Raw genomic sequence first — 24,572 nt, forward strand, 5'->3', positions numbered from 1 at the left:
CTCTATGATTGGTTTGTCTGAATGGCTGTGCCTACACATAATAGATCATTTGAATAAGTCCTCCAAATGAAACCACCACATAGGTTGTTTGTATCAAATCTCCAGAACGACCCATTGGGAGCATAATATACCGTTTTCTAAAGCCGTTACAAATCACTGTTTTATGATGTAACAACTCTGTGGTTAATGTCTGGTTAGGTTTGAGCACAAAAAAACACTTGGTTAAGGTTAGGGAAAGATCATGGTTTGCGTAAAAATGTTCACTTGAAATGCGTCTCCTTAAAGTTAGGCAACCTTTGTCATCATGGCAACAGTAAACACCATGTTACGTCTTTTTAAAAAAATGTCCTGACTTGCAGTTGGAAATGAGAAGCGAACAGCGGTCTCCTTTTTGTCATTTAACTAACTATCTAGCCATCCACCCAACCTGCCTCCTTCTAATAAGGAAGTCTCATATAGACGTCTGAACTGTGTCACTTCTCCGGGTCATAATTACTACGGCCGCTAGATGTCTGTCACTCAAACGTAACTATGGGTCGTTTTTGGCGACTAAATTTACAACCTATAGGGTCGTTTTTCTTGAGAGGACAGGCTCAAACATTTACAGAAAGTCTCTCAACTCTTCTTTGTAGCCTTATATGGTGTTGTCCTGCGGTTGTAGCCAACATATACTCATATAGATCAGACAGTGTCAGCCATTATATCAACCCAATATTGTTAACTGTACTTTCTTGTGTGAAGATACCTTACAGTTGATAAGAGGCCAGTTCACAGTGTAGTGATGCAAACATGATATAAAAACTAATTAAAGTTACTTCTAATGTGGACCTAATAATTCAGGAAATCCTGTCATACAATAAACTGAATATGAACTACCTTTTTGTTGATGGGGCCTACTAACTTCAAGCTCTACAGTACAGAGATCACAGCTGAGGTTGACTGGGCCTCTAAAGTCTTGGCTTGACCAGACATCTCTCTTTGTGTTAAAAAAGTCAGCATTTGAATCTCAGTTAAATTGTTGGTTATGGCATAATGCATCAAAACTGCATGACATAATATGTGTTTTTACATATAAAGTACTGGCATTCAATGAGTTTTTAGTATCTCCATTTGATGATATGAGTCCTTGAATCCCATGTTCATACTCACCAGTCTTATCAGAGTTACAGAGCAGGGTTTCCTTCTCAGCTCTGAGCCCAGGACTGGGCCCGTGCTTCATCCAGGTTGCTATGGTGAACTGGTCTGTCAGGTTCTGGGGTACCACCCAGTCTGGGATTTTAGCTGCCTGACGACCGTCAAACCTAAAGATCAAGTCACTGTCTCTCCCACTGTCAGTCACCAGGGAAGTTGTCCAGTTGGTGGCGGCGCTGGGGGCAGGGAGAAGGTCAGTGCTGCCTGAGGAGGCCCCTGGGGTCATCGCCGTGGGAACAAATAAGAGTTGCAACAGAAGAGGTGTCAATAACAATCACGGCAGATATGCAGTGTATATTGGCCTAACCTTGGCTATGATTACTTATGAGTAAGGCAGATGGCAGGGCTTAATATGTAATCAATGGGCCGAGATGGATAGAGGATGTGGGTATTGATTCATGGCAAATGAAACTGACTTTCAAAAGAAAAGAGATGCAAGTCATTGTTCACATATTCAGTACATAGCTCACCACTAAAATGTGCCTCTAAGGAAACTGAGAGGACAATTTGACAGAGTACTATGGTGACGCAAAGAGAAAAGACACAGCAAGGACTTGGCAAGAAGGACAGTGTGATGTGTGAATCAGCCAATCACATGAAATGTTTACAGCTGACACTTTTGTTCTATGATCTCTATATGTCCTGACAAAACACACTAATCATTACTGCATTGTATTAAGTCATTGCCATTCTCCTCTTCTCTTTAAAAGCGGCTCCATCATTCCTCTGATACAACAACCTCATTATGTTGAATCCTGAACAGTCTTTGTTTTCAAACTGTCACCTTGACAAACATTATTTTTGCCATGTCGCTCACCTTGCTCCTCAATGTATCTGACATGCCCTTACTAATCTATCCTCTGTGTGACAGTGAAAAATGCATTTCACGCGTTTAAACCACATTTATAAATCATTTGTAACAGCTTACGGATGGTAATAAATCAAAGCGATACAGGAACCATGCTGTTCAGAAGGAAAAAAAAAATGGTCAATGTCAGAATTCACCATGTCTCCCTTGTCCAGGCAAACAACTGCAACATGCATCTGTTCATTTCTGCTAATAACACAACATTAGCACATTAATTGATGTTTTTACCCTGTCTGTAAAGCTCTGTTTTTCTCTACCTCGCATGCGTGCCAGTGTCGACGTTCTGACTCCAGTAATTAGATTCCCTCAGTAAATAAATACGCATCGACTTCTCCAGCACCCAGCTGCAGCCTTCTCTTTGCCCGATATCTTTGTACATTATCTCAAATTGATTGTGCTTTAAAAAAGCAATTACAATTTATTCTATTCGCTATCAGATAACGATTATGAGGTGCCTGAAAAGGACTCTTTAGTGGTAAACCATGCATGGACCGGGAGCTAGGGGAGGCAGGGAGGGGACGGTATGCATTCAGATGAGCTGGAATGGAGCTTGTGAAGGCCGTTAGTCAAAGATGATGACTCCAGCCCCCCTGCTGGAGGTGCAGTGTGGGCGGGGAGGGGGGAGCGGGTAGGCTCGGCTGCTTTGTTGGTGCTCTGGGCACCGGCACGGTGGCTCGGCTGCTCATCAGTCACTGAGGAAAAAGCGTGGCTGCATCTGGGGCGGCTAATGCCCTCGCTCTGTCACATCATTAGTGACACAGCTTTAAGTTGCCATTCTGGCGCCTTCATTTAGCATAGAGGTTTACCAGGGACACAAGCGGAGATAAGAAAGCTACATGGACCGTGAGCCTTCAGATATTGGGTTAAAAAGAGCAGAGAAAGGCGCCACAGGCCCTGTCTGACCCTGGTACTCCGAGTGTGGATTCCACTGATGCTTTTAGCAGCAGCTTACTTCTAATTCACTGCACTAACTTTCAGTTTGCCGCCTCAGTCAGAAGTCATCTTTGAACAGCCATCTACTGTATATTCTACATATCTACCACCATCCTAATAGCCACAGGTCTAACTCTAATATAATTTACTGATTCATTTCAGAAAAGCACATTCAATCTCTTGCTGCTTGTCATTCTGGTCACACAAGCACAATTATGATATTCATAACACAACAAAGTCAGAGAGCAGAACCAACCACAGAGTTTCTGTAGGGATTTCTCTGAGTAGGTCTCTCTGTCGCAGCCTTTCCCAATGTGGCTGGTCTGCAGCTCCACTGTGGTCCTCACTGACGACAGCGGCCCACCACAGGTCTCAAGGTGCATCTTGGGAAACAGCTGCTTACTGCCTGTTCCTGGCTCATAGTCCACTCGTTTATTCCAACCTGGGAAAAGAGGGAAATGGAGTGAGTGTTAGGGATGGCAGAGAGGGTAGATTCAACTGCAGAGTCTGTTCTCCTGGGTGGAAATGCCAATGAGGTGTAGATTATTATGTGAAATAATATCTGATTTTCACAAGCCTACTTGTTGCTTTTGTTATTGCACGTTTTCTGCCTCATTTTGCCCATTTAGGCGACTATCAAAACAAGACTCCATTTCCAATTTTTCACTGTCAGTGATATATCTGGCATCACAACTCAATATCCTTCTGGCAGAATGTGCCCAGCTAATGAAATTGCTGCATTGTTGTTGGAGTGCAGTGCAGTACCTGCATTAGCGGCAGTAGTCATGCTGTCACTGTCTGTCCCGTCAGCTTTGAATTGTGTTTTCTGTCCGGGCAGGCTATTATTCTGTGCTGCGGTGATGTTTTTGCTTTTACCTTCATTTTTTTTCCAGCCTTTGTGGTGTGAGTTACTGTTTGTCTGCACAGCCTCTCCCAGAGATAACAAAAGAATAAACTGCAAAATGATGTTGCCTGTTTAGTGTTTAGTGAATTTTGTTGACTGTACGCCAATCTCAGTCATTACCTCAGTTTCAATCAGTGTACCCAGCGTATAAGTTAAGTTTATTTTATTTGACATGGACATCACAATAGCATTGGAACATACAATTATGCACAAGCACTAGATGCACTGTATTTAGTGTTTGTAGCGAAATATAACACCTGTCCACAGGAGGCTTTTAAATAAATAAAAATTAAAATGGAAAAAAGGAAAGAGGAAATAAAATACATACATACACAAAAAGTACAGTTGTGTCTATACAGGGGTATTAGGTGTGATAACAATGTTGTTTCTCTTTTAGCCATGATTTAACACCTCTATTGAAAACATTGAAATTGTATTGAATTTTCAACTCAGTGGGTAGGAAGTTCCATAGTTTTGATCATTTAACAGAGAAGACTGATTGTCCAAATGAAGTTTTGCGTATTGCAATGATTTTTATTGCCTGTTTATATAGTGATATGATGGGTTTTAAAGTTGATTGTGAGGCTTGTGACCAGGTAGTGATGCAGTATAGTAGGTGTGAGAATATCATGGCATACATGTAGAGCCGAGCTGTGCTAAATGGAAGATACTTTCTGTCTGACGCAGTTGAGACTTGATTTAACTTTTTTGCAAATATTATTACTTGTTTATCAAATCTTAGACATGAATCCAAGATGATTCCTAAGTACTTGACTTTGTCAATCTGACTGATTACCTAATTCTTTATTTTTTACCATGAATCTTTCATTTTCGTGTTTTTCACATATAGAAAAACAGACTGAAATGTTTTTTTTTTACATTTAGTGTTAAGTGAAAGGACTGAAGATGTAGGGATTCAGTAAGCTGGTCAGCGGCCTTGCTAGATGTTATGACTGATGTATAAATGGCCGCATCATCAACATACATTTGGAGCCAACCCCAGAACAACTCTCAGGTAGGTCGTTGATATACAAGTTAAATAGCAATGGACCTAGAATGGACCCCTGGGATATCCCCATGCTACTGGCACAGGGGGTGGACTTTTCCCCATTGACTCTCACAGATTGCTCTTTTCCCCTGAGGTATGAGTCAAACCCTTGTGAAACATTTTCAGAAAATTGGAATTTGAGAAGTTTGGATATTGACACACTGTGGTTAACAGTATCAAAAGTCTTTTTTAAGTCTAAGAAGACTGCTCCCACAGCATGACCTTCATCCAAAAGACATTTTATTTTTTATTTATTTTTTCAATTAGATTGCAATATCTGTAATTGCTATCAACAGAGATTTCCAACATTTCCTCAGTCAGAAGCTGTCAGTCCAGTTACCATATTCTGTCATACAGAAGCATCATTGCATCATCCCTGTATGAAACTAGTTCTTTAAGAGCAAAATATACCACCTCAATATTAATTGGACACCCAATTCTCAACCACCCTGTCCCATCAATGCTGCTAGTGTGCACAAATGAGTTCCTATCCAGCCATCTACCTGTCTATCTATCTATTGAGTGTTGTTGGCTAATAGCTGGAGGCGTGAGCATGACACCGAGCTGACTGGAGAAGAAGGGAAACAGCTCTTTGTTGCTCACCAGCCTGTTAAATCTGCCACGTTTGCTTCCTAACACAATCACCACCTCGTGCTCAATACACAACCCATACACAGGTTGTATCTGTTTTGTAGTTGATTTACCCCCTCTAGACGGTGATTGCTGTGGGCTGCTCCAGCACCTTTACTATGGGATTGTCAGTAGCAGTGATGAGAACAGGCACAAACAATGATGCACTCTAAGTGGGAACAAAAAAAACATGCATGAGCACAAAAGAAAATACAAAAAAAACACAAAAGGCTTGGCTGTATCTTCCCCCCCAAACACATTTATACTCCACACAGTTATTGTATATACTGAGCTCTATTGTACTGAACTCTGTGTATGAATTGTATACATCACCTTATTCTGCAGTCCCTTTTACACATTGTGACAATAAGCAGTGTCTAATGGCTAAAAGCTAGTATTGACTTAAAACGGATGGGTTAGTAACTGGCCAAATTTTAAGGGCCATCAGGAGTGACTGCAGACACACACTCAATGCACCTAACAATAGCAGACTGGCAGCAGCTAGCTGACCTTGGTCATGTGGAGAGATTTGTCACTCATTCTTCCACCATCAGTCAATGTTACAAACTTTGATAAATTTAGCCCAATGTGTGCTTAAAGGACTGGATCTTACGCCTGATTTGTTTTTTTTGCCTCGGCACATTGTGAAATATGCTTATTCAATTTCTGCCGAGAGTTAAATGAGAAGATAAATACCATCTCATATCTCTCTGTTCAATATGAAATGTAACCAGGTGACAGGTAGCTTAGCTTAGTATAAAGACTGAAAACAGCTATCTTGGCTCCGTCCAAAGAAAAAAAAGCCAGTACTGGCACTTCTAAAGCTGCAGTCTCCACTGGTTGCCTTGCAACCTCACAGGGACAACCATCTTCCAGAAAGTCATTACTGCTGGCAAAGACATAGTCTGGCACATAGCCCCCGTATAACTGCTTTAAAACTTGTTTTTACGCTTCAGTTTTTGTATGGATGAAACAAACAAAGTATAGCACGTTTACAGTATTTATTGCCCAGCTACACTAAATGTCTCCTGGTTTCTGCTTCATATTGAATATAAGCACAGATATAGTAATGGTTTCCATCTTCTCACATCTAAATTTATCTGAATTATTTCAGAAAATGTTGAATCATTCCTTTAAGCAATACTACATTTCCCAGCAATATTGAGGTGTGTTGACATCAACAGATGTGTTGATTATAAGATAAAATACAGTGTAGATGCTGGAAGAAACTGTCAACTTCCTCATTAATAGTCTTCTTCTATTACAGTAATTGATCTCATTTCTCAAAATGAATGCAGAAATTAATAGTTAACAGGTTCAGTATTTGCTGAATCTGTCTTCTGCCCTTTGGTTTTACTATGCCATGCTGAGTAAAGGAATGACACGGCACGTGTCAGATTCAGGTTGGTGAAAAGGTATAGCAGGTGCTCTGGTAATAGCATACCACATCGACACTGGCTCCACATATAGAGAGGAAGAGGAGGACGGGGCAGAGCCTGGTTAAAGATGCAGGGGAAGGAGTGAGGTAACATGGAGGGATAAATGAGAGGTAATGGGTTGAGGACATAGTGTGCATATAGATATGTGAGGAAGGGTTGGGTTGAGTTTGGAAGTGGGTTATTAAGGTTTATGGGTTAGAGAGCACTGGACAAACATGAAGGATATTGAAAGGTGCTGACTCTGAGGAGAGATTAAGACACTTTCACTCTCATCACCTCTTAATAGTTTTTAATCTCATGGAGTGAACACCTGAACTCTATTTGTCTGGAGGGGGCAGTGAACAGCTTCCACTCACTAATCCTGGTACTTTCAGACATATGGATACAAAGCGGTACTGTAGGCTTTCTCCTGCCAGAGTGCAGAATTTACATATTCATACATCGACTGGCCAGCCTGACCTCTATGAGGAAGAGAGAATCAGCCTATCATAGAATTTACTGACACTTTTCATGTGTCATTCCCTTATCCCACTGGTTTTTAGCCATGCTAGCTTTGTGGCTCCAAGGATGGCAATGTCAGTTGACTGGTTGGTCCACCAGTTTGGTTTGATTGCCATGAAATTTTGTATAGGCACTCAACGTCACTAGATAATTAATGTTAATGACTTTTCCTCGATCACCGCCATGAGGTCAAAATGTTCAATTATCCAGTCTTAACATCCACTACATGTATTGGCCTAAAACTTAGTATTTTAATTTAGACATTCAAGGTTGCCAGAAGATGTATCCTAATGACTTTGGTGGTCTCCTAACTGAATTGAATTTGTTTGGTTCACGATGAAATGTCTTGAGAACTATTGGATGGCTTGAATTTCAAAACCATAATAAACATTATTTGTTAACATTTTTCAATGTTAGCATGCTGTTAGCATTTAGCTCAAAGCAACACTGTGCCTAAATAAAGCCTCAAAGAGGTGCTAGCATGGCTATGGACTCTAAGTTTGTTATGGTCTGTAGGAAATACTTGCTTTGCAATGTCATTACCTTGCAATATCTAATGTTACTGGAATGGTATAGTGGGCCAACAGATATGCCCAAGCAGAAAAGATTGATTGACATGTCTGGTTGATCGACATAGGTTCCTAAAAGAATGGGAGAGTACCACTCTGCAGCTAATGATTTCCACTCCTGCGTGTCAGGGGGACAAATGTATCAAGATAAAACTTTTTCAACTCCCCAAAAGTATTTTGGTTCTTTGAATTTCTGCCATCATTGCCAGCATGTGTATTACATGTCAACTAACAACAGCCATAGTCTCTTCATGTATCTTTGAGTGCATTGGACTAATGGTCAAGTTTCTTCATTTATTAGCAATTATGCCAACACAACATTAAAATTCCCTTTGTATTAACCAGGAGGAATAAAGAATGAAGAGTGACAAGATTTTGACAATGCTCTTAGAGGGCATACTCTCCAAATGCAACATTTATGATATCTATATGTTTTTTTCCCTGTACATTACTTTAATGACCTCCATGATAAAAACTACAAGATCAGTTTTTGTCAGTAAGTTTGAAAGGTCAGTGTATTGGGTGTCATACACATCGATGCACATAACACACAGGTTTACTGTAAAGTATTGGGTAATGGGGCCATTTCAGCACTTTTTTTTTCAGCAGTGACCCTCCTGCAACAGAAGTCGATGATGAATGAAAACAGAAGGTGTGCCGTGCACAGCCCTCAAATATAATGAGGAATTGGGTTTGCTGGTAGGAAGGCAAATGAGTTACAAGGAGCGTGGGTGCAGCATATCATGAAAACAAATTGCAAGACCAAGTACAGTAGCAGATGTTCTTTCACAACGAAAGACACATTTCTTTTTGAGACACGACTCCCCTCAATGCTAAGACATGAGGTAGAGGGTGCTGAAACAGTGAGGAAGCACGGAAGTAAAAATATGGGCAGTTTAGAAAAAGAAAAGAAAACGAACAGAACACAAAGAAAAAAAATCTGTTTACTCATTTCATAGCTTGTGTTTAGATAAGGCCCATAAAAATTGCCTCATATCATTGATAAATATTTGGCAGCGGCATTTATCTTTAATAATAGGAAATGCTGCAGCGACAAAATGGAGAGGGTCCTTTGCCAAAAACCCACTGGACTGTACTGAAGTGTGTTTACTGGGACAAAACAAAGAAACACATCTATGTCTCGACTCTGTGCTTTTTTAAAAAAAAAAAACAAAAACAAAAACAAAACAAAAAAAAAACTTGATAATGGCACCTTTCTTCAATCTTTTGATTTCCGGAAGATAAAAACAATGCCAACTCTTTTTCACCATCCATCCCCATCTGTTGCCATCCCCGCAGCTTTTAAGCATTGATGGTTCTCTCGAAACCAGTTTATGACTGCTTGACGTTGGAATAACGACATAGTAATCATGTTGAGACGGTTTCATTTAAGCTGTCTGAAATTAAAGGTTTTTTATAACAGTGAATAAATAAAGTACCAGTTTGATTGCTGTAGTGGAATGAAAGTAGGTACATTTAATCAAGTACTGTACTCTACTTGAATATTTTAATTAAAAAAGTGCTAGTTTAGTATATTTCAAAGGGAAATATTGTACTTTTCATTCCACCACATTTAAGTGACAACTATAGTTACTATGCAGGTTCAGATTTTACATACAAAAAATGTGATCAGATTAATAAATATAATGTTATTGATTAAACTACCAAACAGTATGTAAAGTTAATAGTTTCACCTCCACCAGCTACAATATGATGTTGATACTTATGTACTTTTACTCAAAAATCCCATGTTATCCAAAAAAAAAAAAAAAAAAAAAATCAAGTACCCGGTTAGATATTCTTAAAATGATATCTACTCCTTCTTCCTCAATTAACAATCCAGAATCTAAAAAAATGTGCAAATTGAGTAAATATAACTGTAACTACTGGACAAAAGTAGTATCCTATTTCACTGTAAAGTTCATTCTCAGTTGCACAGTGACAACAGTGTCGACAATATGCTTCCAAAGTAGTTGTGAAAACAGCCTTCTTCTGTACATTCATCATTCTGCTCCGTGAAGGTCAAACATCCGAGTGGAGTAACACAGTTTTGACTGGAGGGGGACTTTAAGTAAGAATTTCAGTCAAGGACTTTTACTGGTAACAGAATATTTTTAAACTGCTGATTTTACTTCAATGAAAGATCTGAATACTTCTTCCACCATTGCATTCTTGTTTGGTAAAAAAAACAAACAACATCTTGATTTAGAGGGGTACATTTTCCTCTTCAGTTACAAAGATCATGTGTTGTATAGTAGATTATTTTATCACAGATTCTCATCATGTAGCATCTGATACTATTGTGATCATGCTCAAAATATCATGTTAGTATCATGTTGTGAGTTAACCTGAGATTTCCAGCCCTGTTCAACAAGTCCACACACAGAATCTGTCTAGTTTTATAATGTAATGCTCAATCATCTGATTCCCATATGTTTTGTGTTGTCACTTTGGCAGAGAGTCTTTGTACTGTACATACACACTAAGCCATAATGAAAGGGTCTGTTTTCCGGCCTACAGTACTAATCATGTATGAAGCAGTGCTTCCTCTAATCTTGTAGGGCCCCTGCTGAGCTGCACTTGTGTCCCTACTAAATAATTTAGTCCTATTTAAGAGTCTCTGTAGGACCCTGCTGCTGCTGACTATCACTCACAGGTGCCACACGAGCTAAAAAACACACAGAAAGTACTTAGACAATGTGATTCGGATGTCTACGTACAAACAGACAGACCTTCAAATCCAGACGGCACACACATACACTCGCTGCCGATGCACAGACACCATAACACACAGATTTGCACTAAAGCCCAGCTGTCTTAAAAGCAATGTGGGTTTAATAGGTAGCTATCTGGTCTCTATTGAGTTGTGTGCTTGCCTGCAGTACATTGAACAGAACTCACACAGCGGGCCCAAGAGCTCCTCTCTTTGTGAATATGAGAGGAAGAGTGAGAGAGGCAGAGGAAGCAAGGCAGACATAAAAAAAAAAAAAAACGACCATGTGGTGCTGAGTGCAGATGTACAAACTCCTCACTGTGGATGTGATCATTGGAGACATTTGCGTGTGTGTGTGTGTGAGTTTTGATGTTCTGATGTGACCTACATATGAAAAGAGATAGAAGTTGAATGAGTTTCTGGCAACAGTTTCATGATACGTCAATGAAAATGTTTACTTGGGTATAATAATCTTCAGTTCTCCCAACAGACTATACGGGACATGGTGCTGTTTAGTGATTGTGTAAGCACTAATGCTTAATGTTGACCTATCAGGAACCTACCTTGCTGAAGAACAGACTGTTTTAGCTTTCACACTTTTTGTCTTGACTATGAGAGACTCAACAACAGATATGAATGTGATATTGACAGGTGTTTTCGCAGGTGTTCTGTGTTTGTGTGAAGAAACATGTACAGAGTGTATGTATCCGCTTCTGTATATGTACAGACATGCAGCCGAGGTGCGTTTCCACCTTCCTCCTTCAAATAAAGGGTGTGAAAAGCAGAGAGTGAGAGATGGTGAGGAAGGGAAGATGGATAGAGGTGCTTAAGAAAATGATGCATCATCACACTTTCTCGCTGTTCCCTGTTTCTGGAGGGTGAGGGAGACTGAGTGTGTGTGCCATCGGTGGGTTCTTGCATGCTTTTTAATGTGTATGAGATGTGTGAACGTGTAGGATGATGATTATGTGAATATTGTGTGTGTGTGTGTGTGGGGGGGGGGGCGTGCGCATGTAAAAATGCTGACACCATGTTCAAGTAGTCCGGGGGGGGGGGGGGGGTCGTCATTACTCGTCCCAGCCATCAGTGGGAGAGGCAATTTCCATTTAAAAGAGCACTCTGCTCCTGTTTTCCTTCCTTTCCTTTCCTATCCACCTCTGTCCTCCTCCATCACCCTCCACTTCATAGAGTCCCATCTTTCTGATTTCTCCTCTTCTTCCCTGACTGTCCTTCTCTCTTTTTTTCCCCCCCAAACAATGCCCCGAAAGCATTCATTTTAAGGCTTTCATGCTTTATGCGCCATACAAGAGACTCTTTTTTTTCCATTCTTGAGTGCATGGAGAGCTCTTACTTGTTTTATTGGAGTATGAGGCTGGCAAAAGCTGGCGGCTGAGAGAAAAGTGAAAAACAAGATAAAATGTTAAAAGACAAAATGGAAGGGAGTGGAATGTTTCTTCCTTCCTGAGAGTTCAATGACTGGAGAAAATTCTAATTTAGATAAAAGTGGAGGTTTATACAACATTGACATATTATCACTATATAAAGGTGATATCACAAATGTGTTAGCAAACTGTTGCCTATTTAACAGCGTACAATGGGTTTTTAGAGGTTTTTGGTGAAAACCTGCCTGTTGTGGCTGAAAATGGGCAGATGAGAGCAGCCAGAGTGAAGTGAGCTAAAAACCAAGTTGCAGGCTGTGAAACCAAACAATGAGTATGGTATAATAAATATCATTTGTCGTTACTACATCTCAGATGTTACAGCATAACTGTGCCTCCAGAGCAGGAAATTACAGGTGTGGTCTGTTCAGCACCCGAGGTGACAGGAACATATTTCTATTACAGTAGTATTATAAAGCCTAATGGAATCGTTTCTAATGAAATTACACGTTTTCTAATTTTGCTGAGAGAAACCTCTTAAAAGAACCCAATTTGTCTTGTGTAACTCTAATTCTTCTGCCCCCTTTTGAGGATTGAGTGAAAATGAAAATGTAATCCTGGGTGTTTAAAGTGGAGACATTGGAACTGTTAGGTTAAAAGGAGCAATTTCATATCAACAGTTATGGATGCTTTGGGAAACTCTCCACCTTCTCTTCTTTTTCATCCTGCTCGTGGGGGCAGACTGAGCAGACTACCAGAGACATCACATCCTCCATCTCCTCATGGGGGATCCCGCAGGAATCCATGGCTAGTTGGGATATACACTGTAAGCCCTCCAGCATATCTTCTCTCTCTACAGCCAAGTATTCTACTCACCATCCAAAGCTGATAGCCATAGGTGAAGGTCAGAATGTAACTATAGATCAACTGGTAAACTGACACTACAAGCGTCTGACTGCATGACCGCAGCACCGCTCTTTTGTCTCAATCTTGCGGTTCAACGGAGCATTGCGTGAACTAGACCCTGAGATGCTTTAAAGTCCCTCCTTTGGGCAAAACCTTTTCCCTCGAGGGAAAACTTATCTTTTTCTTTAACTCTTCTGCCTTGTTTTTTCTCCTATCCAGCCATTCCCTGCTGTTTTATCCCTCTCTTACTCCCTTTCCTCACTTTGTCTTTGTAATCATGATCCTTCAATGTCGCCTTGACATTGAGGTGGCACTATAAAGGAAACTCCAATCTCAACAGACAGAAAGACAAGGGCTGAGGGAGAGTAATCACTCTAACATAGATGTGTGGGTGTGTGTGGGTGTGTGTCTATGTTATGTCCATCTTCATGTTTCTATATGGGTGTGTTTTGTGCATACACCCATGTGTGAACGAGGTTTATCTACAATTTGTTGGCAGTTGTGTTTGGACTTATTTTCTATCCATCTCCCTCTGTCTCCTCTCTCTCTCTCTATTCTACACCTCCCAACAAACACACACATATTTCCTTTTTATCCAGCCATTGCTCTCCTCTGACACAATACGGTGAACCTAGGGTGTCAGGCTCCTTTCTATCTTTTTACCCCTGCCACCATTCATCTATCCCTCCCGCCTGAAACCAGGGGAAAGCGTAGGGAGGGTTCATGGGAGTTGATCCCTGTGACAGTGTATGTGTGTGTGTGTGTGGGTTGGTGTAATGCAATAAAAATGAAAAGTGGAGAAAGAATAGAGTCTGTTGACTGGGATTTTCACTGGAGACTAGTGGATTCCTACTTCAAACTAGTGGATCAGAGAAGACAGACAAGTGTAGAGAATGAAAGAAACACTAACATGAGGGCGAGCTGATAACCCAGATGGCAAGATGAGAAAAGTAAAGAAGAAAGAATGAAACCAATGGAGGAAAGAAGAAAGAAAGAAAGAGAACAAAGTCAGAAATAAACGCAGCACACAGACACATGGGCAAAAGGAAAAAAAGGAAACAATGAAAGTAATAAGGGAAAACAAGCTAATACCAGAAGGGGATGAAAAGTGCTAAAGCAGCAGCCAGACAGCCTCAGTCTGAGATTAGAGGGGAAGCAAGAAAGGAGGAGGAGGTTAGAGGAAATGGGAAAGGGAAGTGCCGAGCCATTTATTTTTCTTCTTCCACTATTTAATTCATCCTCTTCCTACTTTTATCAGAGATCAGGACCACTGGCTGTCACACACACATACACACACACACACACTTGGAATGGCATACCGGAGAGTCGAGCAGAAAGTGTAGCTCCTTTCCTCAAGGAGAGAAAATGCCTGAGAGCCTTCTCTACTTGTGGTTAACTCTCAACTCGCCACTAACTTTACCAAAAATTATTATTATTCTGTTACAATGAGTCACTGACTCTCATAAATTAGCAGTCAGACAGTGCATTAAAAGTGTGTCAATATTGTTTCACATTGGAGTTTATTTCTTTCTTTTTGTTCAGATTCTGTTTTGCTCTATGTGTTAATTAGTGCAAGCACTTTCATCCGTGTTAATTGCTCTTTTTTTTTTCTTTTTTTTTTACACAGCCTGTTTCTCTCTTTGTGCTGTTTTGCCTGAAGATCTCTACCATCACAGCAGAGAACAATGGAGCAATACGTTTTGATGAGTGGGTGCCTGTTTTCTTTGTATCTCGTGTTACTAGCGAGCACGAGGACGCCCCAGTACACCCACACATTCCTGTCAATGGTTTGGACAGCTGGTGATGGTAACCGGACAAGAACTGTAGCGGTGTTTATGAGAAAGGAAATAAATTGAACATTACAGGCCTCAAGGATAAACACAATGCGTTTGGATGAGAAAACATGAAACAAATGTTAGTAGTAGTAGCAAAATTTAACATACACATACAAAAAAAATGTCAGTATTGTCTAAGAGTGAGGCATAGTTCTGTTTGGTATTTATTTGCTTTTTTTTGTTTAGTTTCTTTCTTTGGTTTGTGTTTTAATTAGTACAACTGCTTCCACCTCTGTTGATGGGTCTGATTGTCTGTTTTTTGCTTGGAGACACCGCTGAGACTAAAGAGAAGTGTGTCCTTGCCAGAGTTAATCACAACTTCCATCTCTCTCCATCTCCATGTATGTCCCTGCATCTCGGTCCTCGAAACCTTGCCGTGCACTCAGAATTTTAAGGATGACCATCTTTTTAACCGTCCTGACTCTGCCTTAAGGACATATGACCTCCCCGATGTCATTATTATGGATGTCGATGGAGATTTTGAGTGAGTCTTGATCAGTCACTTTCCATCCAATAACATTCATTTCATAGGTTTACATAAAATTGTGCATAATCTGATGACATTTATTTTGAGGAAAATTAAAATACTTAAAATTTGAGGCTGATTTACTGCAGACATCGGTCTGAGACTTTTTTACAAAAACCTTCTCTCCAAATGAGTAGTATTGACGTGTGGTGCATGCATTTTTAATGACCAGTCCCATCTCATACACTGCAGGTGCCAGAGATATTAATTTTTTATCTGGCTCTCCTTACTCTACAAATTTACCTCCATGATCTTAAAGGTAGTGCATATTAATAGGTTGTCTTTCATTTTGATTTTCTGGAATAACAGAGACATCATACCAGTATGGTATGGGATATTTTTATACTAACTCTGTAAAACTTGTTACTGTTACTTAGGCAATATCTATTCATGTTTAGTTTTTGTATGTGTGAATAGTAGTATTACAGTTAAAGTCCCCCTCCAATCAAAAATGTGTTTTTCCTCTTGTTCCTACAGTTGGATGTTTGAGTTTCATTATACAGAATGATGTGTGTGCAGAGTTTAACACTGGAAGAATGTTTTCACATTTATCTGCTGAAAGTGGAAAGTTTCTTTGAGCTCAATGAAAATCCAATTTTAAGGGGCGGTGCTACAAGCATGATTTGTGACATCACAAATAGTTTGGAAACCAATCCTGCTCCAATATTCAACTTACACAAGTATGTTGTTGAAACCTGAAGCCTCCAGTGCACAAACACTGAGACTGGACTTTACAGTGAAGTAGGAGACATCTTGTTTCCAACAGTTTTTGAAATTAAAAATATTTGCATATTCATATATTCTGGAATCTTTAATGAGGGAGAAGGAGTAGATGTCATTTTAAAGATTAGAACATGGTAATAATACTTTTTTGTGGAAAAACCATATCAGACACTAATTATGATTTGAAGGAGAGTATTTTATATACATCACAAAACATGTCTGGAGGAGATCTTTGAGATTTCATAAAAGACAGCTACCATCAAAGGTAAATATTTTAACGCTACTTCTCTCTAAGAAAAGTGTCTAATATTCTGATAATGATGTCTTCCTGGGGTCTCATTACAAAAAATAGTGAAAGAAATGCAACCACCAAAAACATATACCTACAGTATGTTGTAGTGCTCTAATTACTCCCTGATAGGTTAGAAACCTGAACTGCAGTCTGAGGTTCATACTAATTGCCTTGACTGACAAAACCCATGAGGTCAGTTTTAATTTGGGGCTGTTTAGAGGTAAAGCAGCATGCTAAGGCATGTTGTACACACACACACACACACACACACACTCACACACACACACACACACACACTCTTGGGCCATACTCAAAACACAAAGGATGGATATGAATATGCAGATTACTTTTTTCATCAGTGTGACAATCTGTCACTCAAAGCTCGTGCTAGGCTGTGTGTCAGTGTCGATGTGTTCGTGTACACTGCTTATATTGGTGTGTGTGTGTGTGAGTTTGTGTGACTACACCACCTGTCGTAGGGGACAGACATGACAGAAATGGATCTGGCTCATATTTTATGTGTTATGGTAGCACAGTTAGGTTTAAATTTTCACTGCCCTGTCAAACAAAATGATGGTTCAAAAGGACGGGACTTCTGATTAACACAATTGGCTCTCATAAGCCCTGACCTTCTTAGCTCTATGTCTGTCAAGCTTTCCGTTCTCACATAATACATGTACAGTTTAAAATAATAATGGCGGCAGATTTACCACTCAAAATTCCTAGGGATGGATTCCAGATAGAGGTAGACAAAGGCAACTTTCTCATTTTTAGCCGGTGGCAACTGTCACTAGCAGACTGTATCAGCTATTAAACTACTGTTACAGCTTCATGAATTTTGTAATGTTTCTAGCTGACTGGTATAAAAACAAGAACCCTGTAAAGGATGACATATATATTAATATGGACCTGATGGCTACACTAGATACATGATATCGTGCTTAGAGACTGAGGTTAAAGCTGCATGTCCCAACCAAAAAGTCAGCATTCCCACCAGCTGATTCATGTCACCTATAACCTCACGAAACCATTCATTCTAACATTGTAACATTTACAGCTTACGTTAGAGTAGCAAATACACTGTTTAACTGCACTTTGGAGAGGATATTAAAGGAAACCATGGTGACAAACACATTGCGTCTCCTGAGCCTGCTTAACTATAAAAGGAACCTCGTGTTTTGACAGTTGAGCACTTTTAATGTGAAGCAGGATGTTCTGTTTGCATTTAGTTGTGACCTAATATATGGTGCAAAAAGAGTGAACAGTAAGCATTGAGGCTGTCATCAATGAGATAAATTGTGTGCGTCGTTGAACTTATAACCCTTTGTGCTTATCTGAATCCGGCGTGGGAATGGCGGACTCTTGACTACACAGAAAGATAATTACTGAATCTAAATATGTTAATGACTATTGCGGGAAAAAAAGGACAACCATGAATAGTATCAAACATGGGGTTTTTGATACTATTATGACTTTAAAGGATTATGACTTTAAAGAGTAAGTTGTATGGGTTAATTATATTTTTGAACTCTATCACAGAAAACAAGAGAGCAGAAACATGAAGCTTTTGTTTTCTGAGACTGTTTTCTCAAACTGCTAGTCTCGGGCCTGAAGGCTGTAAGATTGACCATATAAAGCTTTCCATCAACGTGTCTATTGTGGTGTAAGAAACAAACTGTATTACACCAATAATACTGATAACCATCCCATCGGATGAAGAGGCACTATAGCAGCACGCTTACTTTCTCACTTATCTTCCCTTCTGTCCACTCATTCCGTTATTAGTTTTTCTCGCGTGTATGTTCATGTGTATGTGTTTCTGTGCGGACAGTGACAGCGAGGGAGATGAAGAAACAAGATAGATAGATGGATTATAATGGCTTGAAAAGTTTTAAATTGTTTTGGTAAAAGTTTGTGAGAATATAGTTTCTTGTTTTTCTCTTTCCTCACTGTTGGCTCTCATTTTTTGACCATCCCAAAGCTGAGATATAGTTTCCATCTTTTCAGTGATACAACTGTTTTGGCCAAATAAATCCAGAAATGATTCCCTGGATATTACAGTTTATATCCAGGATACACCCTTGACATGAATGGAGAAATGCATTATAGTTTTTAAATGGACAGTTACAAACAACCTAACCTCCTACAAGAGAGCCCGAGGGAAGGAGAGGTGTCACAAGGTCTAGGAAGAGGAATGAGCAGGGGTGGAGGAAGTACATGCCAGCAGGATGGTGGGGATGTGGCAGCAGGGTGGGTGGAACCAATGGGAGCATGCCATCAACCACAAGATTACATGCCCAGAGCTCTGGAAGACTGAAGCACCACAGATCAAGTTCCTGAATATAGTCGGTTTCCAACATCCTCCCCACCCATCCAACCTTTTTGGCTGGGGTCTGGCAGTAACACTGTGTGCCAGTGAGGGGGATCCCTGGAGCATACACTGAGTTGTTGTCCGTAGACCCTGAGAAAGGATGCACCTGGTCTTGATGAAGTGGCGTCAAGACCAGGTGCTTGGGGCAATCCTCCTTAGGAACAAACAACTGCATCTTGACTTGGGGAGGCACCTCAAGTCGGTCGCAGAGAGCACACTCAAGTCAGGCATGGTGCGGATATATGAAAGACAGGTGGTCCTGCTGGAATTGGCAGTCCTCTGGGAAGACCAGGTGGAGAAGTCCACTAAGTCATAGACAGCCAAGGATGCAGACCTGATAGGCCAGTACCAGGAGGCCTGAGGATATGTGCCCATCACAGTTGGCAGCAGATGCTTTACTTGCCATTTCCTATGCAGGACTCCTTGGCATCACAGGACTGAAGAGAGAGCCATCAGTAACATGACTGACACCTCAGAAAAGGCATCAAGATGGCTGGCACACAAGCTGGGGCCACCTGGAGGAAGGTGTCTGATGTTGAAAGAGACGAAATACTGGATGACCCCAGGCATCACTGATGATGTGTGTGTAAAGTATGTTCAGTGGTAACAAATACTGCAAAAAACATAAATCTATCTAATCAGTGTAAAAAAAACAACATAAATAATAAAGAAAATGAAAAAAAAAGCTCACATCTAGACACACCCGTGTATGTGTGTGTGTGTGTGTGCATGTGTGTCAATACCTGTCAGTAAAAGAGTTTCAACAAGCCAAGTAAGGGCATGTTATTGGTCATGAGAGGCACACAGCTGAGCCCTGATGTCCAGAGCTAGAGACCATAGCTAATTTGAACAGACAGATTACTGGTTTTTACCAGACGAAATCAAATCTTGTGTGTGTGTGTGTGTGCGAGAGAGAGAGAGAGAGAGAGAGAGAGAGAGAGAGAGAGAGAGAGAGAGAGAGAGAGAGAGAGAGAGAGAGAGAGCGAGAGAGCCTCTGACATTCCCCCAGTAGACTGCCAACAGTAGCCTCCCTTTAATATAACAACCACTAGCCCTATTAAATATCCTCTGATCTGTGGCCGTGGCATTTACTTCTCCCTCTCCATCTTCGCCTCCATCCCCGCTGCCAAACAACGCTCATAGGGACGACTGCCCTTTCATCAAGGGAGAGTGTATCTGTGTTTGCGTGTATCTTCTTTCAGTAATTGTGTGCTGAAAATCCCAATTTGAGAAATGCACATACAAAAATATATTGCAAACAGGCTTCAAAGACAGGATTATCACTGAGAGCCTAGAGAGGGAGTTAATGTCACTCTGTACACCCACGGCAGCCTTAGCTGCTCTGTGTGTGTGTTTGTGTGTGAATGCACGTGTGTTGCGTGCAGACACTGAACTTGTATGTACACCCGCAGTACCAGTAGTATATGTGCATCGCAAAAGAGTGTTTGATATGAGAAAATGTAGGATTTAAATGTGTGACTGTGTGTTTATGACATGCAAATTTCTTTTATGTGTAGCCTTCTTGATTGTGTGTCTACAGTATCTGTATGTTTCTTGCCATCATCCTTATCTGTAATTTTGCCTCTTCACATCAAAAAGAAGGAAACACTACCCAGCATGCCGCCAACTACTGCCACTGTGACTTGGTACAACTTACATATATTCATTTTGAAACTGAGAACAAAGCGGAAACCCTGTAATCTTTTCTTTCATTGTTTCTTTCTTGTTTCTCTTCATTGTTTCATTTGGTGACCTTAATTCTTCTGAATCTTAAAATCAGTCCCCAGTGTGGTAGAGCTGTTACTGCACGGCAAAAAAGTACCCGTCATGAGAAATTAGACTAGACAAGACATTCCTTGAATCATTTATTTTCTCAATGCAAAATGAATTGATATGGCTTTTTCTGTCTTGTTTTAAGTCCCTGACCTTGTCATTGAAACAGATCAGAAACATGTATTTTTATCTAAAACCACAGGCGTGTGCTGCCACTTGTTTTGAGAAAAACACAGATTGTAAGATTGAATTTAAGCCAAACAAGCTCAAAGTTCTTGCAAGGTTCGGTGGCTGCCACTGTGCGTTGGCCGGGGTCCTCGTTTACCGCTGTTTATCACCTGCCTGCTAACATTACGTCCTGCGGGACGATTAATGGCCGGAAGCCAAAGAAATCCAACACATGAATCACCTTGTTAATGACAGAACACCACAGATTGTGCATGTGTGCGTGTGAAGCCACGTGCGTGTGTGTTCATCTTTCATCACATGTGCTGCAGCCCTGTCTGACAAGTGTAAATTGCATCTGCAGTTATCTCCAGCGCTGTTTGTGTTGTTGTTGTTGTTGTAGCACTCAGTACAGACACTTGTCTTTGCATTACTCTGGGCCTTGTTAAGGCTGCCATGACCGCTTTCTGATGTGCTAAGAGCCGTGTTGGCTGTGTCACGCTGCTCTTACTAAAGTGCTGTTGATCACACCAGCTGAACTTGACAGGCCAATTCCTCAGGGAAGAAGGGAGAGAGATGGAGAGAGAGAGAGATGGAGAAAGAGAGAGAAGGAGAGAGAGAGAGAGGGTCAGAAAAAGAAAAGACAGCAAAACACAAAGAGAGACAGAGAAATATAGACAGGTAGGTATAGAAAGATGGGAAGAGAGGAGAAACTCAGACAGTATGATGAGCACAAATGGAGAAAAATTAAGTATTCATACAGTACCTCAGCAAACAGCACACTTTCAGAGGTAAGCAGGGGCACACACGCGCACTAAAGTAATGCAAATAATCACATCTGTGTTTCTGAGAAGTTAGATGGAACACACACAGCGATGCTGCTCATTGTGCACATGCTCTACAATACAGTCAGGCTTGCACGCTGACACACACATACTGTACAAACTCAAGTAATCACACACAAATATTGTGTTTCTGGATGTATAAACACTACACAACAGCCAGACCTGCCTGAAATCTTTGTGCGCATACACACACACATACATACATATGTGATGAAGGCTCACCTTGCCAGCCGGGTTTGCAGACAGGCTTGACGTCAATGCGGACAGGGACGCTGTGCAAGGCTCTCTTCTGGCCGCAGTCCCAGGCCGTCACCCGGATCTCGTACTGCTGCTGTCGGTCATAGCTCAGCTTCTCTGTGTTCCGGATGTTACCTGGCAGAGAGAAAGTCGCTCATGGTCAAATTCTACCCAAATAGCTTTAACAGTTAGAATGTCTTGTAGAGTCATTTCAGTTCTCTGTTGTGTCTCATAATGACAAAAAATTGTACCGAACAATTTAGCAAATTGAGAGCCCTCAAAAACCAGTTGGTAAACAAAATGTCAGTAAATAAAAGGTCTGGTTGGGTTGGAGGTTGTGAAGAAGCTTTCTCTAAATTCAACACTCACTCTGTGCAGTTTTGGTTTCTATAATATAGTGATTAGTTTCAACATGACATTACTGTGTGCCAAGATTCACCATCAGTGAAAAAACACCTGAAATCAATTGAGGTGAATATGTCACCGGGGATGAGAGGTTTCTTGTCTTTTTCACAGAGGATGTGTTAACATACTACAGTAAGAGAAGCAAAGGTGTAAATAATAAAATGTATGATGGTTCCGTTTAGCTGCTTTGGTTTTGGGGTCCTGGGGCAGTATTAAACGTTCCTGAGGATGAAAGTAGCTCCCACCTGGTCCAGTTAGAAGAATAAATCGAAATCTAAAGATGAAGGTCGTGTCAGTCCTAACCAGACTCCCAAGACTTTGGTCTTAGAGTAATTCACAAAACATTTTAGTGCGAAAACTTCTGTGAGTCTGTGAGAAGTTAGCGGCAGTCAAGAAAACTCCTAACTCACTGACACATAGGAAACAATCAGTCCTGTGATGGAAGTAATGTGCATTGTTGTGTGACTGTTTTGGAAAAATACGACAATAATGAAACTTTTAAAAGCATATTTTGAAGGCGGCTGAGTAAATGAAGTTCCAGTCAGCTCACTGACAAATGAAAACAATCCAACAACATATAATGATGGTTTGTGCTGCTGAGCCACTGAAGAAATGCAGTTTACAGCATTGATGTACTTGGGAATATCTCAGTCTTCAGACTGAATAATTACACAAACCATAAATACACTCTTCAGACTCCAGTCTGTTCGACAGTTCAGTAAATGTACTGAAGATTATATTAAATAATCAACAACTGCAATAAATACAACAATAAATCAATAAAGTTGATTGCATGGCCATCGCTGGACTACTCAGTGAAATCAGTGCTATATGAAAAGTATTAACATTTGTTCAGTCAACTGGAAATAAATATCACCGTATCAACATGGAGATGGTGTTCCATGCCAGATACAATCTACTTGACAAGTCAATATTTTACTTTGTTTCATAAAATCTTTGACACAGTTTACAAAACAGCTAAAATATTTGTTGATGGAATCCATCCGTCTGCTGAATCAAACTAATCTATTTATATAATTTCATTTGTTCCTCATGCTCCTCTGTATTGATGAATATTTCATTTCATATTCACTGACACAGACCGGTGACCTGTCAATCAATCACTGTCAACAAAGTTCATATTTGTGTTGCCTCTTGTATTGTGCATGTCGTCACACGTTCATGACTCACTGGGACACTTAAATAGAACAGAGCCATCATTAACGTCTTCAGTAACACCGGTGCTTCTCTGAATACACCAAGTCATAACGTCTGCTGTAAAAAGGGTGAATTTGGTAAATGTCTACATAAAGCTTTAATGTGTGATTTGATCTAGTATTGAGTCTAAAATCCATTTTCCTTCAGTGTAGAATGGACCGTTTATTTCAGAACTTTCTTCACAGACCATGTAAAGTGGAATAAGTGCAGTGCTTTAAAGAAGTTATTACAAAATATATGAACTACAATGTTTTTGCAGAACATTTTGTTCTGTAATAAATAGCACAAACCTGAATCTGTTGTGATATAAGTGAAAAAGAAACAGCCTGGAGTTACTCAGTCATCAGTGATTGGGACACTGACTTTATGGAGTCATAAAATGCCTGTGTGAGCTTTTCCAGCTAAATGAGCTTTATTTTATTGTAGTCATAACTGATGTGCAACAGATATGTTTCTATATTCCATATTCACCGCTACTCTGGCTGCTCTCACCATGCCTAAAACTTGAAAATTCATTCTTAATGGTGCTGTAATGTAGTTTTATGACTGGAGTAAGTACTTTTCTTCTGTTTGCTGATTTATATGACTTCAGAGTTTAGTATAAACTATAGAAAGTAAGAAAGTTAAGTATACACTTTAAACTGCCTTGGGGGAAGTGAGTTGATAACTAGGACGGTGTTCCCACCCCAGTATATATCTACTGTATTACGTGTCTTGACTTATTAGATAGCATACATTGCTTGTGTATTGCTATTATGTGTGTGTGTGTGTGTGTGTGTGTGTGTGTGTGTTTGCTTAAGGGAGTAATGGGTATTTAATTTTAATTTTTGATCATCATTATATATCATTGTCAAATTAACTGTGATACCTTAATATAATCACTGTAACAAATGAGATCATGGTGGAGATGACATGTAGCCTCTATCTCACACAAGCTGATGTTTGATTAGTGTTAATGTTTCTCAAAATTAAGACCATGTTTCCATTAAACCCCTTGTGATGCAACCATGTTTGAACTTGTCCTCCTCTCACCTCCCCAGTGTTTTTTTTTTTTCCTAAAGGTAATAAATATATATTTCCCCCCCCTAATTTAGCCTATAA

The 24,572-nt window shown here is 40.2% G+C and overlaps 1 protein-coding gene across 2 annotated transcripts in view; it reads right to left on the minus strand.

Moving 5' to 3' along the window:
- The window catches only part of LOC121898483 (calsyntenin-2-like), a 206,710-nt gene that overhangs the window by 56,732 nt on the left and 125,406 nt on the right, over positions 1–24,572 (minus strand). For both annotated transcript variants that reach the window (XM_042413577.1, XM_042413578.1), the window contains exons 5-7: positions 21,834–21,983; positions 3,249–3,434; positions 1,150–1,407 (exon numbers count right to left, since the gene is read on the minus strand). In XM_042413577.1, coding sequence (XP_042269511.1) covers positions 1,150–1,407; positions 3,249–3,434; positions 21,834–21,983 — 594 coding nt within the window. The remainder of the gene's footprint in view (positions 1–1,149; positions 1,408–3,248; positions 3,435–21,833; positions 21,984–24,572) is intronic.

The sequence above is a fragment of the Thunnus maccoyii genome, chromosome 6, assembly GCF_910596095.1.
Source record: "Thunnus maccoyii chromosome 6, fThuMac1.1, whole genome shotgun sequence".
NCBI classification, from domain to species: Eukaryota; Metazoa; Chordata; class Actinopteri; order Scombriformes; family Scombridae; genus Thunnus; species Thunnus maccoyii.